Source organism: Corvus moneduloides, chromosome 29 (assembly GCF_009650955.1).
Source record: "Corvus moneduloides isolate bCorMon1 chromosome 29, bCorMon1.pri, whole genome shotgun sequence".
NCBI lineage: Eukaryota > Metazoa > Chordata > Aves > Passeriformes > Corvidae > Corvus > Corvus moneduloides.
In genome coordinates, this window is record NC_045504.1 from 341,700 (window position 1) to 353,221 (window position 11,522).

At 63.2% G+C, this 11,522-nt stretch overlaps 1 protein-coding gene across 3 annotated transcripts; it reads right to left on the minus strand.

Annotated features, from left to right (window-relative positions):
• Nucleotides 1–16: 16 nt before the first annotated feature.
• On the minus strand, nucleotides 17–11,198 carry SEMA4A (semaphorin 4A). 3 transcript variants are annotated; one of them, XM_032093672.1, is made up of 15 exons: nucleotides 11,181–11,198; nucleotides 5,585–5,722; nucleotides 4,464–4,624; nucleotides 4,289–4,351; nucleotides 4,109–4,207; nucleotides 3,497–3,605; nucleotides 3,267–3,383; nucleotides 3,033–3,163; nucleotides 2,632–2,801; nucleotides 2,406–2,556; nucleotides 1,977–2,166; nucleotides 1,773–1,888; nucleotides 1,522–1,685; nucleotides 1,336–1,448; nucleotides 17–1,245 (listed from the first exon to the last, which is right to left on the minus strand). In XM_032093672.1, exons 2-15 carry the CDS (start codon nucleotides 5,718–5,720, stop codon nucleotides 623–625), a joined length of 2,343 nt encoding a protein of 780 aa, XP_031949563.1. In that variant the 5' UTR covers nucleotides 5,721–5,722; nucleotides 11,181–11,198; the 3' UTR covers nucleotides 17–622. The 3 variants fall into 3 exon arrangements, with proteins under 3 accessions (XP_031949563.1, XP_031949561.1, XP_031949562.1); XM_032093670.1 differs by lacking the exon at nucleotides 11,181–11,198 and adding an exon at nucleotides 6,230–7,014; XM_032093671.1 differs by lacking the exon at nucleotides 11,181–11,198 and adding an exon at nucleotides 6,261–6,278.
• Nucleotides 11,199–11,522: the final 324 nt, after the last annotated feature.

The window sequence follows — 11,522 nt, forward strand, 5'->3', positions numbered from 1 at the left end:
CATGGACCCAGCAATGTGAGGCATTGAGTTTTCCTTTTTTAATAAAAAAGCAAAGAGCAGGAAAATGTACAGCTGGTTTGACTTCAAAAAGGCAGATCAAAGACATTGGAAATGGGGTCGGGGGGACAGCTAGGGAGAGGCGGGGGCCTCTACCACCCGGGGGGCCCAAGGGGCGGGATCATGCGGTGTTGAGGGGCGGGTGGCAGTGCGGGGTGGGTGCCCATGGGGTTGGCTTACGGAGCCCACTGAGCACTGCTTTGTCCCATGTTGAGCTTTTTATGGAACCTGGGGTTTTTTCTGGGGTAATACCAGTGTCAGCATTCACCATTTCCACCCCACGTCCTTGCCCCACGGCCACATTTCTCCTCTGTGCCACATCCTTTCCCTGTCCCTACGACTTTCTTTTGCCCTCCACTCTCTCCCCATCCCACTCCCCTGCCCCATCCCACCCTGTTGCCCCATGCTGCTGCTCCCAGGGCCCATTCCACCTCCTCCCCCAGAACGTGAACCTTATGTTAAAACAGGCGTATTAAATAAAAAAAAAACAAACCAAAAACCCTTTCACATTCACACCCTTCCCCATATCCCCCCTCCCCAGGGTCTCCCTGACCCGCTGGCAGTGTCACGCCGTGTCCCCCGCTGGCACATGCAGTCGGTTGTTATCCACATCGATGTCCCCATCAAGCTGGAGGCAGCAAGCCTGGGAGCCTTCATCCTCCTCCTCCTCCTCGGTGGCAGCTCCAGGTGCTGGGGGCTCTGCGCTGCCCCCATTGAGGGGCACCTTCTCCCGGTGGCGGGACGGGGGGCTGTGGGCCGTGCTGCAGCCCCGCACCTTGCTCCGAGCTTTGAGCTGGTCACGGTAGGCGAGGAGGGCCAGGCAGGCAGCCACGGTCAGCGTCCCCGCCAGCAGCACTGTCACCGCGACAAACTGTGGCCAGTATGACCGGGGGGTGCCAGGGCCCGATGGCCCCCCGGCCAACTCCTCCTCATCCAGCCCATCCCCTGAGGCCGCCTCGTCAGGGGCCCTGAGCTGGTAGTGAGCCACGGTCCAGGTGTAGCCGTTCTCTGTGGCCTGGCACTTGTAGGTGCCAGCCGTATCCTCCTGCATGATGACCACCAGCGTGTGGTCAGGCAGCAGCACCATGTTCCCCTGGCCGCTGCTGGGCTGCTGCCAGCTGTAGGTGGCCAGTGCAGAGTTGCGGGGGCACGGCAGGTGGACCACGGTGTTCAGCTGAGGGCTGAGCTCTGTGGGCATGGAGAGCAGGGTGATGTGGTGCACCCCATGTACCCCGTCCAACCCCATGTGCCCCATCCCGCTGTGCTCCCATACTCAACCCTGCACGGTGGGATCCTCTGGTGCCCCCCAGGCTCGGGGCATGCCTGCACTCCTCCTGTGGTGGCACGTGGTGACCGAGCTCCCTGTCTCAACGTCCTGCAGCCACGCACTCCTGCGGCCAGGAGAGCGGCGTCAGCATCCAGGTGACCTCCACACCCCCTTCCCATCCTCGTCCCGCTGCTCACGTGTCCTCGGTGGCGAGGCGGGCAGGCTGGCAGGAGCCCTCGGAGCTATGCCAGGCGCAGTAGGGGTCCCGTGCCAGCACACACTCGGCGCAGCTCTGGTGCAGGCTGCAGTTGGCCAGCGGGACCTGCAGGACGCCTCTGGAGTAGCCCACATAGAGGATGCCCTGGGGAGGGAGAGGCGCAGGGCTGAGCCTCCCCCCAGCCTCCGTTGGATGGCTGTTGGGTGGCCTGGGTGACCGCATCTGCCCTACCTTCCCTGGGGCCAGCAGCAGGTTCTTCACCGGCTCTGGCATCGCAAAGAGCTGGATGCTCTCCACGATGTGGGGACCCTTGGGCAGCTCCACTGCCTTGTGTAGGAAACCCTCCGCTGCGGGGCACAGGGGACATCACTGAGGCTTTGGAGCCAAGGGAAGGGTCGGAGGGGTGAGCCTGCGTGCACCCCCATAAAAGCCCACCTGTGGCCAGGAACATGACACGATAGGTGACCCCTGAGATGCCGCGAGTCTCATCCACTGTGATGCGCGTGTAGGTGACGTCTGACTTCACCAGGAGAGGCCGCCCCTGGATGGGTGACACCTTCCCGTCCATCAGGAAATGCTCCTTCATGAAGCTGAGGGCTTTGTCTGAGGAGGGACCCATGGCGCACTGTGGGGGGAGAGAGGGGTCTGTGCTGGTGTGGGGAAACTGAGGCATGGGGAGGGGAGGATGTGCTGCATCACTGCACTGCCCTGTGCCAGCGTCAGTGGGGTGCAGAGGGCCCCTCCTCCTTTCTCATCCTGCTTGCAGTGCGAGCACACAGGGCAAATTGGGATAGACAGACCCCTCTCTTGGGGACCAGCATTGTCCCCCAGAGAGTCCAGCCCCCCTGAGTGAGCAGCACTCACGCTGCCAGGCCGGGGAGTCATGTCGGCGCCACTGTAGACGGTCCAGCGAGAGCTCTCCTTGTTCAGCTCCTTGTACTTGCCCTCGAAGACCTTCTCCAGATCCTCCTGACTGTAGGCGCAGACGGCGGCGCTGCCCGCCCTGCCCGCCTGCCTGCAGGGAGGGACAGCCAGGTGGGCAGCAGCAGGGCACAGGCCCCCGACTGCCTCCACACCCCTGGGCACTCACCACTGCGAGGTGAAGACGGCGTAGAAGTCAGCGCGGCCGTCGTGGCGGGGCAGGGCAAAGGCGTGGTGGATGACGTTGAAGGGGAAGCGGCCGGCCTGGGAGCACACCAGCTGCGCCTTCAGGAAAGTTGTCCACTTCTTCTGCAGCACCTTGTCCCCCCCTACATCACTCTGCAGAGCCGGAGGGTGCTCATTACCAAGGTGACAAGATCCGGTTACTCCCTTTGTCCCCTGTCACTGTCCCCATCATGGTGTCATCATCCCGTGTCATTGTCCCCTGTCATCGTTGCCGATCACAGTACAACCATTGTCTCCCATCATTGTCCCACATCCTCATCATCCCCCATCACCGTACCCCCACTGTAGCCCACCCTCATTCCCTGCTGCCATCCCTGCACCCACCTTGCAGACACGGGCCACCCGCGGCACCAGGAGCCGCTCAAAGAAGTCGAACTCGTCCGCTGTCTCCTCAAAGAAGAAGTAGACCTTGTCGTCCCCAGGGATGCTGAAGGAGGCCACGAAGGCGGCGTCGGCTACAGGCACAGCCAGGGCAGGTGGGTGAGAAGCTGGAGCCGTGGGGGGCTGCAGGCACCCCTGGCACTGGGGGATCCTCCCCAGGACCTTCCCTCTGCTCACCCGAGAGCCAGCGGAGGAAGGCGTCTGTCTTGAGCAGGGTGCGGGTACCCAGTGAGCGGGAGATGATGGGCTCGTTGCCCTGGAAGTTGTTCATGGTGCCGGCGTAGAGCTCACCGTCTGCTCGGGGACAGAGTGGGGGGAGTGAGCTGCGGTGGGGACCCCCCACCCTCATCCTCCACTCCATCACAGGGGTGGGTGCCCACCCGTGAGGCCACTGGCCCCATACTCACCCACCAGCAGGGCCGTGTAGGTGTGCTGCGGATCAAAGGGGCACTGGCCCTTCCCATCCAGGAAGGGTTGTCCTCTGCCACTGGACATGAGTGTGAAGTTTTCCAGGTGCTGTGGAAAAGGGGAGAAAAATCAGCGAAAGGAGTGAAAACAACCCCAGATCTGTAGGGAATGACTGCGGAACATCTTGCAGACATGGGTGGTCCATGTTTTCAAGGTGGGTGCAGGGATGATGACAGGGGGTGATGACAGAGGATGCCGAGGGTACCTGGGTCCTGTCACCTTCCCTCATTTTCCTGTTGGGGACTGGCAGTCACCATGTGCTCAGCACGGGGGAAACTGAGGCAGGGACAGAGAGCCTGGAGTCACCTGAGGGGACCCAGAATTGGGGTTTCCCTGCCAGAGGAAGAGTTGCTGGCAGCTGAGTGAGAATCACCGCGGGCTCCTTTAGCAGATGGGACACAAAGATGTCCCTTGGCGGGGACACCCAGCACCCCCTTCCTGGGAACACCCCATGATGCAATTCACTTCTGGGAGTGTATTTTGTGGGTCCTCACGGCAACACCACAACCTGCACAGAGACCCCTGTGCCCTGTCCTGGGGAGGACACTCACGATGTAGGTGCACGCGGGGCTGAAGGCATAGGTCCCGCAGACGTAGAGGTGGGTCTGGTTCAGGGCCACCAGGACTCGGATGAAGTTGAAGCACTCGGTCTGAGGGGAAAAGAGCAGAGTTGAGTGCTGAGCACCCCAGTAGCTTTGTGGGACCCCTGAGCCCCCACAGGGCCATCTCACCTCTTGGCTCTTCTTCTTAAAAGCACATTCGGAGGTTTTCTCAGCTGTGGGTCCCCATGTTATCTGCAAAGAGAATGGAGATGTTCCTGGGCTGTTGGGCCCAGCCCCAGCAGGGAAACTGAAACACAGCGGAGGCCTCCCCACTTCCACCTCCCCAAAAGTGGTGGCTGCTCACCGAGGCTTTGGCACGGATGCTGCCGGGGGTGCCTACAGCGAGGGCCAGCACCCGGTCGCGTGCCCCCACGTACAGCTCCTCCTTGCTCTCATCCAGGAGGAAGACGTCGTAATGGGAGACATTGTCCTGGCTGAAGTGGGTGAGGGTCCGCCGGGGGTCCCCTGGCAGGAGCAGAGGGGGTGACGGGGCCAAGAGGGTCACACACACACACCACCACCATCAGCCGCGGGCGGATGTGGCAGCAGCTGCCATTGCGGCTTGTGTCACATCTCACACAGGAAATGGGGTGCAGTTCTTCCCCTCCAGCTCCCACACCACATTCCCCCTCCAGGTCCCCACCTCCCCCTGTCCCCTCCAGGTCCTACTGCAAGAGCTGAACATCCTCAAGCTGCAGAGCCCCAGAAATGGGGTGCATTTTCCCCCAAGCTGTGCCTGTGATGCTTTGGGGCCATGGCCAAGGGCAGTGCTCCGATTGGGGGATGCACTGCCCCAGGGTGACACCCGGGAGGGATTACAAGCCCCCGAGGTGCCAGACTGGGGGGGGCCACCAGGGACTTCAGCTTCTCGTTCATCCCCACCAGGCACCGAAAGTGGGGGATTTTTTGCAATTCTCGGCATGGCTACATGGGGAAGGGGAAGTGACAGTGCAGTCACGGCTGGAACGGCACGACCCTACCATAGGGCACAGACCCTCTTGCAGCCCGACTGCCACAGCACAGCCCCCACCAAGCTCCTGCTTCGCCACCTGCCTTTCAGCTGGACATGCCATGCCTTGTCCCTTCCAGAGACAGCTTTTCATCCCCCCAGGGTGACCCTGAGCAGACTCTGGGTGCCAGGTGGGTGACAAAATGGCTGTTGGGTCTGGCACACCGGGTGCTGGGGTGCCAAGCAGCCTCATCTACTCTCATCCCCCACTGCATCACCTGCGGCCACTGGCACTGTCTCCAGCCCCACATGAGGGTCAGTGATGGGGCGGAGGGGCTGTGATGGGGGCACCCCAAGGTTCCTGATGCTGGATGCTCAACCCTGGGGATGGACACTCTCCCAGGCAGATGTTGTGTGTCCCCCTCCCCAGCTGTCCCAGCTCTTCCCAGTCCTCCTGCTCCCGGTGCCATACTCACCGCTGGGGAAGGTGACGCGGGGCAGGGGCTCTGCACAGAGCACGGCAGCCGGCACCACCACCCCGCAGAGCAGGCGAAGGGCGGCGGGCATGGCGGGGGGCGGCAGGGATGCGCCCCAGGAGGGTCCCACAACCATCCCTGCGGGGAGGGCGAGGGTGAGGGCACACGCTGCTGGGCTGCCGTGTCACTTCACCCGGCGGAAACAAGAGAGGGGAAGCAGCACCCGGCGCAGAGGCGGGGGATGGGGGGGCCTCAGCGCACGTGGCCCCCCAGTACGGGCACGAAGTTCCCACTGCTCCACCGGCACAGTCAGAGAAGTCCTGCGGGCCTCCTGCACCAAAATCTGTGGCACAGTCAGAGATGTCCCCTCACCCTCTGGGGCTCCTGCACCAGGGACCCTGGCACAGAGGTGACCAGATGCTCCTGCCTTTGCCCCCAGAGCCCATCCCCATCAGGGATTTCTCTGTCTGGCTCCATCAGTTACCAGAGTGTCCACAAAATGGGGGAACACACACGGGAACCCCCTTCTTGCAGCTCTTTCTGCAGCTCATGCCAGAAGCACTGGGGAAAGAGCCACGTCTCGAGAACCTCGCGGTGCCCAGGACCCCTTCTGATGGCCACCGCGTCCCCAGCGAGCGGCATTACCTCTCTGGCGGGCGAGGACAGAGCCGCTCACCTCCAGCCCTGGAGCACGGGCACCCGGCAGGCGCCGGGGCCCTGGGGGCTGTGGCCACGAGCCCCCCGTGGGCCCATGCCCTGCACCCGGCTGCAGCGTGGCCGTGCTGCCAGCCCGGCTCCTGCTGGGCTCGCTGCAGCCCGGCCCAGCCCAACCCTGCGTGGCTCCGCCGGGACTGCGGGAACCTGAAAGTCCTGCTGGAAGAGGACGAGCCTCGGCAGGTTGGGGCAGTGGGTGCCTGCGCCCGCCTCCCCTGCCTCGCACCCCCGCAGGGACAGCAGCGAAGCCTGGCGGAGGCAGCTGGGATGGGAACCAGGGAGCTCTGCTCCTCCGGCTGGGTGCCCAGGGGGTGACGTGGGGGAGAAAGGTGTGCTCAGATGCCTGGGTTTGCTTGCTGGGGAAATCTTTGGGGTGAGGAAAGCAACGGCATTTTTTCTGTGGATTGTGTGGACCAACAGCGGGCCTGAGCATCAGCCCCGAAACCAGCCCCATGGGGACAAGCATCGCCCAGAAAACCAGCCCCCAGGGCTGAGCATTGCTCCCCACAAACAGCCCCATGGGGCTATCATCCCCACAAACAGTCCCCCAGGGCCGAGCATCGGCCCCACAAAGCTCCCGCAGCTGTTCCAGGAACCCGCCTCGCTGGAGATTCCATCCTTCACCCCAGGCTAATCTGGGGAGGCTGTAGGCAAGAGACCCCCCAAAGCTGAAGCCCTGGAGTTCCTCAGCATCACAGCCATACCTGAGGTACTCCAATATCCCTCTGTGGACAAGGCTGAGGAGTATCCCGCCCTGTTGGGGCCTCCTTACCTGCCTCCCCCGTCCCCACAGCAGCCCACCGGGACGCAGAGCCCTGGGAGGGCAGCGCTGTCCTCACCACCTTGCTTGGCTGGGACAGAAGCTCCTTGTGAGCACAGAAAGTAGGTTACTCTGCCCCGGATTTCCCACTTGGCCAAGGGCTGGCTGAGGGACGGGGCCGCACGGAGCCTTGGACCGGCTGCATTGTTCTGCCCTGGGCCAGAGCCACCGAGGCCGCAGAGGGGGAGGAGGGATGGGAAAGAGAGCAGAGGCTCTTTGGCGAGGCTGAAGGCTTGGTGGGGGCTGTGGTGGGGCTGAGGAAAACCACCAGAGTGTTCCCCAGCATGAGCCAGGGCTGACACAGGATGTGAGGTGACAGCAGCCTCGAGGCTGCTCCAGCAGTGTGGGAAGCCAGAATCCCTTCTCAGCCCTATCTCTCCTCTTTTATGGGTCCCCTGGTCACAGTGGTCTGGTGACATGGTGGGGAGGTGTAATTTACAGCCTCCCTGCATGCGATTTGTGTATGGGAGCGAGTGCCACCAAGGGTCTCTCAACACTGGGGTGGTTTAGTTTCCCCTGGTGCTTTCAGGTTGACCACAGCTGTGGCTTCATGGGTCTTGCTCCTGCTTGGATCTCCTCTTGGAGGATTCCCTCTAAGCCAGGGCACACTGTGCTGTCAATGAACACCCACACTCCCTACAAAGAGCATGTCACCTGCCACGGGATGAAGCCAGGCCCAGCCCTTGTGCTCAGCAAGCTGAGCTGTGACGGGCGCAGGGCAGGTGTGAAGCTGTGGCACTGTTCTCCCAGCTGCGCAGACCTTCCCCGTGCCTCAATTTCCCACAGCACAGAAGAGTTCGGTCCTTCTCTCCAGCTGGACTCCAATCCCCTGCCCATGTCACATCCCAGGAGGGGCTGGGGCAGCTCAGCCTGGGGGAAGCTCCTTTGATCCCCCCAGATCCAGAGCAGGGTGTGTGTGTGTGAGATGGAAAGCAAGGGAGGAGGGGGGGTGGACTAAGGACATGGGGGGATGAAGGGGAGGAATTTGGGGGGTGTGTGCAAGAGGAAATGGGAGACGATTCATGGGGGTGTTCGATACAAAGGGTGGGGAGAGCTGGGGGGGTGCAGGTAAGAGAGAGGAGGATGCGCAGGAGGGAGTGGAGGGGTGGAGGAGGAGTGGAGGAGTGCGCAGGAGATGGGGGACAGGGGAGGTTGGGAGGAATGTGAGGGCAGGGAGTCCGGGGGACTGCCGGGGGGTGCCGGGGGTCTCCCCAGGGCCGGCACCTCAGCGGTTTTGTTGCTGTCTGGCAGCATTAGCGCTGGGGGGTCCCCCACGCCCAGCCCCACTGTGGCGATTTCCCCCTTCCCTCTCGACCCCCCGGCCCCGCGGAGCCTCCCCAGACCCCCCCGGGCCCCCCGGCAGCCCCGGGCCCGGTCGCGGTGCGGCGGTACCGACCTGCGGCGGGCGGGCGGGCGGGAGCAGCATCCCCCGGCCCCGCATCCGGCTCACGTCGCCATGGCTACGGCTGCACCTCGGCCGTCCGCGGCCCCCCCGCACCGACAGACCCTGACGGACGGACACGGGGCTGCGGACCCCGAGCCCCCCCGCACCGGGAGATGGACACGGCCCCGCGTATGAGGGCGGGCGCCCACCGGTAAACGTGTGGACACCACCGCCCCTCACCCCACACACGCCCCCGACACCCCCACGAGGTGCAGGGACACCCCTGTGCCCCCACACGTGTTCCGTCCAACCCCTTGCCTGACACATTCCTGTGCCCCCACAACTACAATGGGGCCCTTCACCCCGGTTTTGCTCTCAGCTTTTGGAAACAAGTCCCTGCACCCCCATCTCAGCACTTCCATATCCACACCCCATCCCTGCACCCCATCCCCGCACCCCATCCCTGCGCCCCCATATCCACACCCCATCCCTGCACCCCATCCCTGTCTCAGCCCTCCCACTTCACCCGTCCCAGATGAGTGCTGCTGGCTCTGGCTCCCGGTGCTATGTGGTCTTGGGGATTCCAGGAGGGGGCTTGGGGTGCAGTCCTGGCACCAGGCTGCATGCGTGTCCCCCCCACCCAGCATCCACAAACTTTGGTTTATGGCATTTCCGCCCTTGGAATTTCCTTTGCCAGAAAGCCTGGCCTAGCTGGTGCTTGCAGATCCCACTTCTCCTGTGGAACTTGCCCCCTTCCCCTTCTCTCTGTGTGACAGCAGGGTGCCATGAGTCCCAAAACAGGATCCCCAGCTACTACTTCCTCCCTGCTCTGCAGCCACCCTGCATGGCCTCAGGCTTGCACAGCCACAGCCGAGGCACCGGAGAGGGACCGGCCTCTGCACCAGCTGGGGTGTGGTACCAGCACCCCCAAAAGCTGCAAGCCTGCACCAGGCCCATTGCCTGGGGTAGTTGCTCTGCCAGGGCTGGAGAGCAGAGCCAAGTGCCCCTGCAGTTCCCACAGGGCTCAGGAGGTTGGAGCCTTTCATAGAGATCTGTAAGGAGCTTGTGCCTAGTGCCCACCAGCGCTGGAGGCTTAGCTGGAGCCTACTGTGGACACTCCTCCCACCCCGAGGCTGAGCTGCAGCCCCTCAGCCCTGCCCTGGCTCCCCCAGGGTGCCCTGTGGGGGTCCTATGACCTGCAGCACCTTGGGGTGCAGCTTTGGGGGGTAGCAGTGGGCACAAGCTCACATCTTAACCCCCCCTTGGGATTAGCGGGGTGGCCTGACCTTAATCCCCCTGGGCACGCAGGGGCCTGGAGGGGCCAGTGTGGGGCTGGCAGGGCCCCCAGCACCCACTCGGCCATGCCCTGGCTGATAAACCCTGGTGGCTGCCAGACACTGGAGTCAGTCCCAGCTCTACCCCATCCCAGTGATTGCTCCAAGGCTTCCTGTGCTAGACTTTCCCCCCACAAAACTGGTGGTCCTCAACATGTGCCCAAACCCCGGTGCTCCTGCCCACCCAGGGTGTCTCTGAAGAGACCCCAACATTCAGTGCACAAGTGAGCAAGGCCAGGCCATGGCCCCTGCTCTGGGATCCCATCTCCCTCCTGCCAGACTCTGGGGGACCCGAAGCAGGGCTCAGCTCCGCGGGACAACAGGAGGCACGGGAGAAACCCAACCTTGAGTCAGTGCTTTGGCTGAAGTGGGGCTGGAGCCATTTCACAGGCTCTTTTGCAAGGTCCCCATAAGGATGTGTGAGGTCTCTGTGGGCCGTGGCTCCCCGCTGGGCTGTGCGAGGTCCCCACTGGCTGCACATGGCCCCACAGGGATGTGAAAGATCCCCACAGGGTTATGCAAGGTCCACACAGGGGTGTGCAAGGTCCCTGTGGAGAGTGTACAGACCTCAAGTGGCTCTGTAAGAAACCCACAATGTCTGTATTGTCCCTACAGGGCTCTGCAATGTCGCCTGGGGGCCGTGCAGGGACCCCCATAGGTCCCCAGCTCAGCCTTTGCCCAGCACGACCCAGCCCAGGAGTGCCAGGAAATTGGGGTCCTGTGGGGGACATGGGGGGGGATCCAGGGCATTATTTCCCTGTTGCATTTCCCCATGGCAGTTCCCCATAGCAGTTCCCGTGTCTCCTGACCCATCTCCTCCCAAGAACACGTCCAGGCAGCAGCACGAGATCCCAGCAGCATGGTTGACTTCCCCCATCATTCTGGAATCCACTATTTTGGGCACAACCTCATGACTTTTGGGGCCTGGCAGTGCCACGCCTGGAGTAGGGTTGAATCCCCACAAAAGGGGACAGGCTGCAGCACTGTGGGGTAGCTGCCCCAGCGCTGTGGCATGGGTATCCCTGAGCTGGCAGAAATGGGAGACAAACAGCGCACAGAGAGGGGGCCAGCGTGTCCCCTCTCATGCTGGCAGCACCTGCCTCTGACACGTCCCTGTACCCCTCTCCTGGGAGGGGAGATGGCACCCTGCTGGGTCTCCACAGGCTCACTTGAAGCTGGGAGATGGCAGCGATGCCCTCGACCCCCTGGCACCCCCTGCCCTCCCGAGCCTCGGCCCTGCTGCACCCAAATCTGGGGCGATGTGGCTCTGCACAGCATGGGGGGACCCAGGCATCCAAGCACTGGGGCGGGGGTACCCCCAAGCTGGGCATCCCGGGCACCTACCTGGCTGTGCCTGCGCCCCGGCCGCCTGCCTGCGTCCCTCACATCGCGGCTCCGCAGCGCTGTGCCTGGTAAAGCCGATTATGCACCGGCTTTACAGCTCTCCTTCTCCCCAGCATCCCCTCCTGCCTCGCGCCGGTGCCTGGCACGGCCCGGGGGCACAGGGGGTCCCCTTGGCAGAGTGTGGGGGTCATCCCTATGGTAGGAGCAAACCTTCACTCAGGGGCTCACTCAGGTTCTGCACCCCCCCCAGTCCATCTCATCCTGGGGAATGTCTGGTCCCCAAAACCCCAAGAGGAATCTCCGAGTCCTTACCCCACATTCCATCCCCCCTCTCTTGGGGGC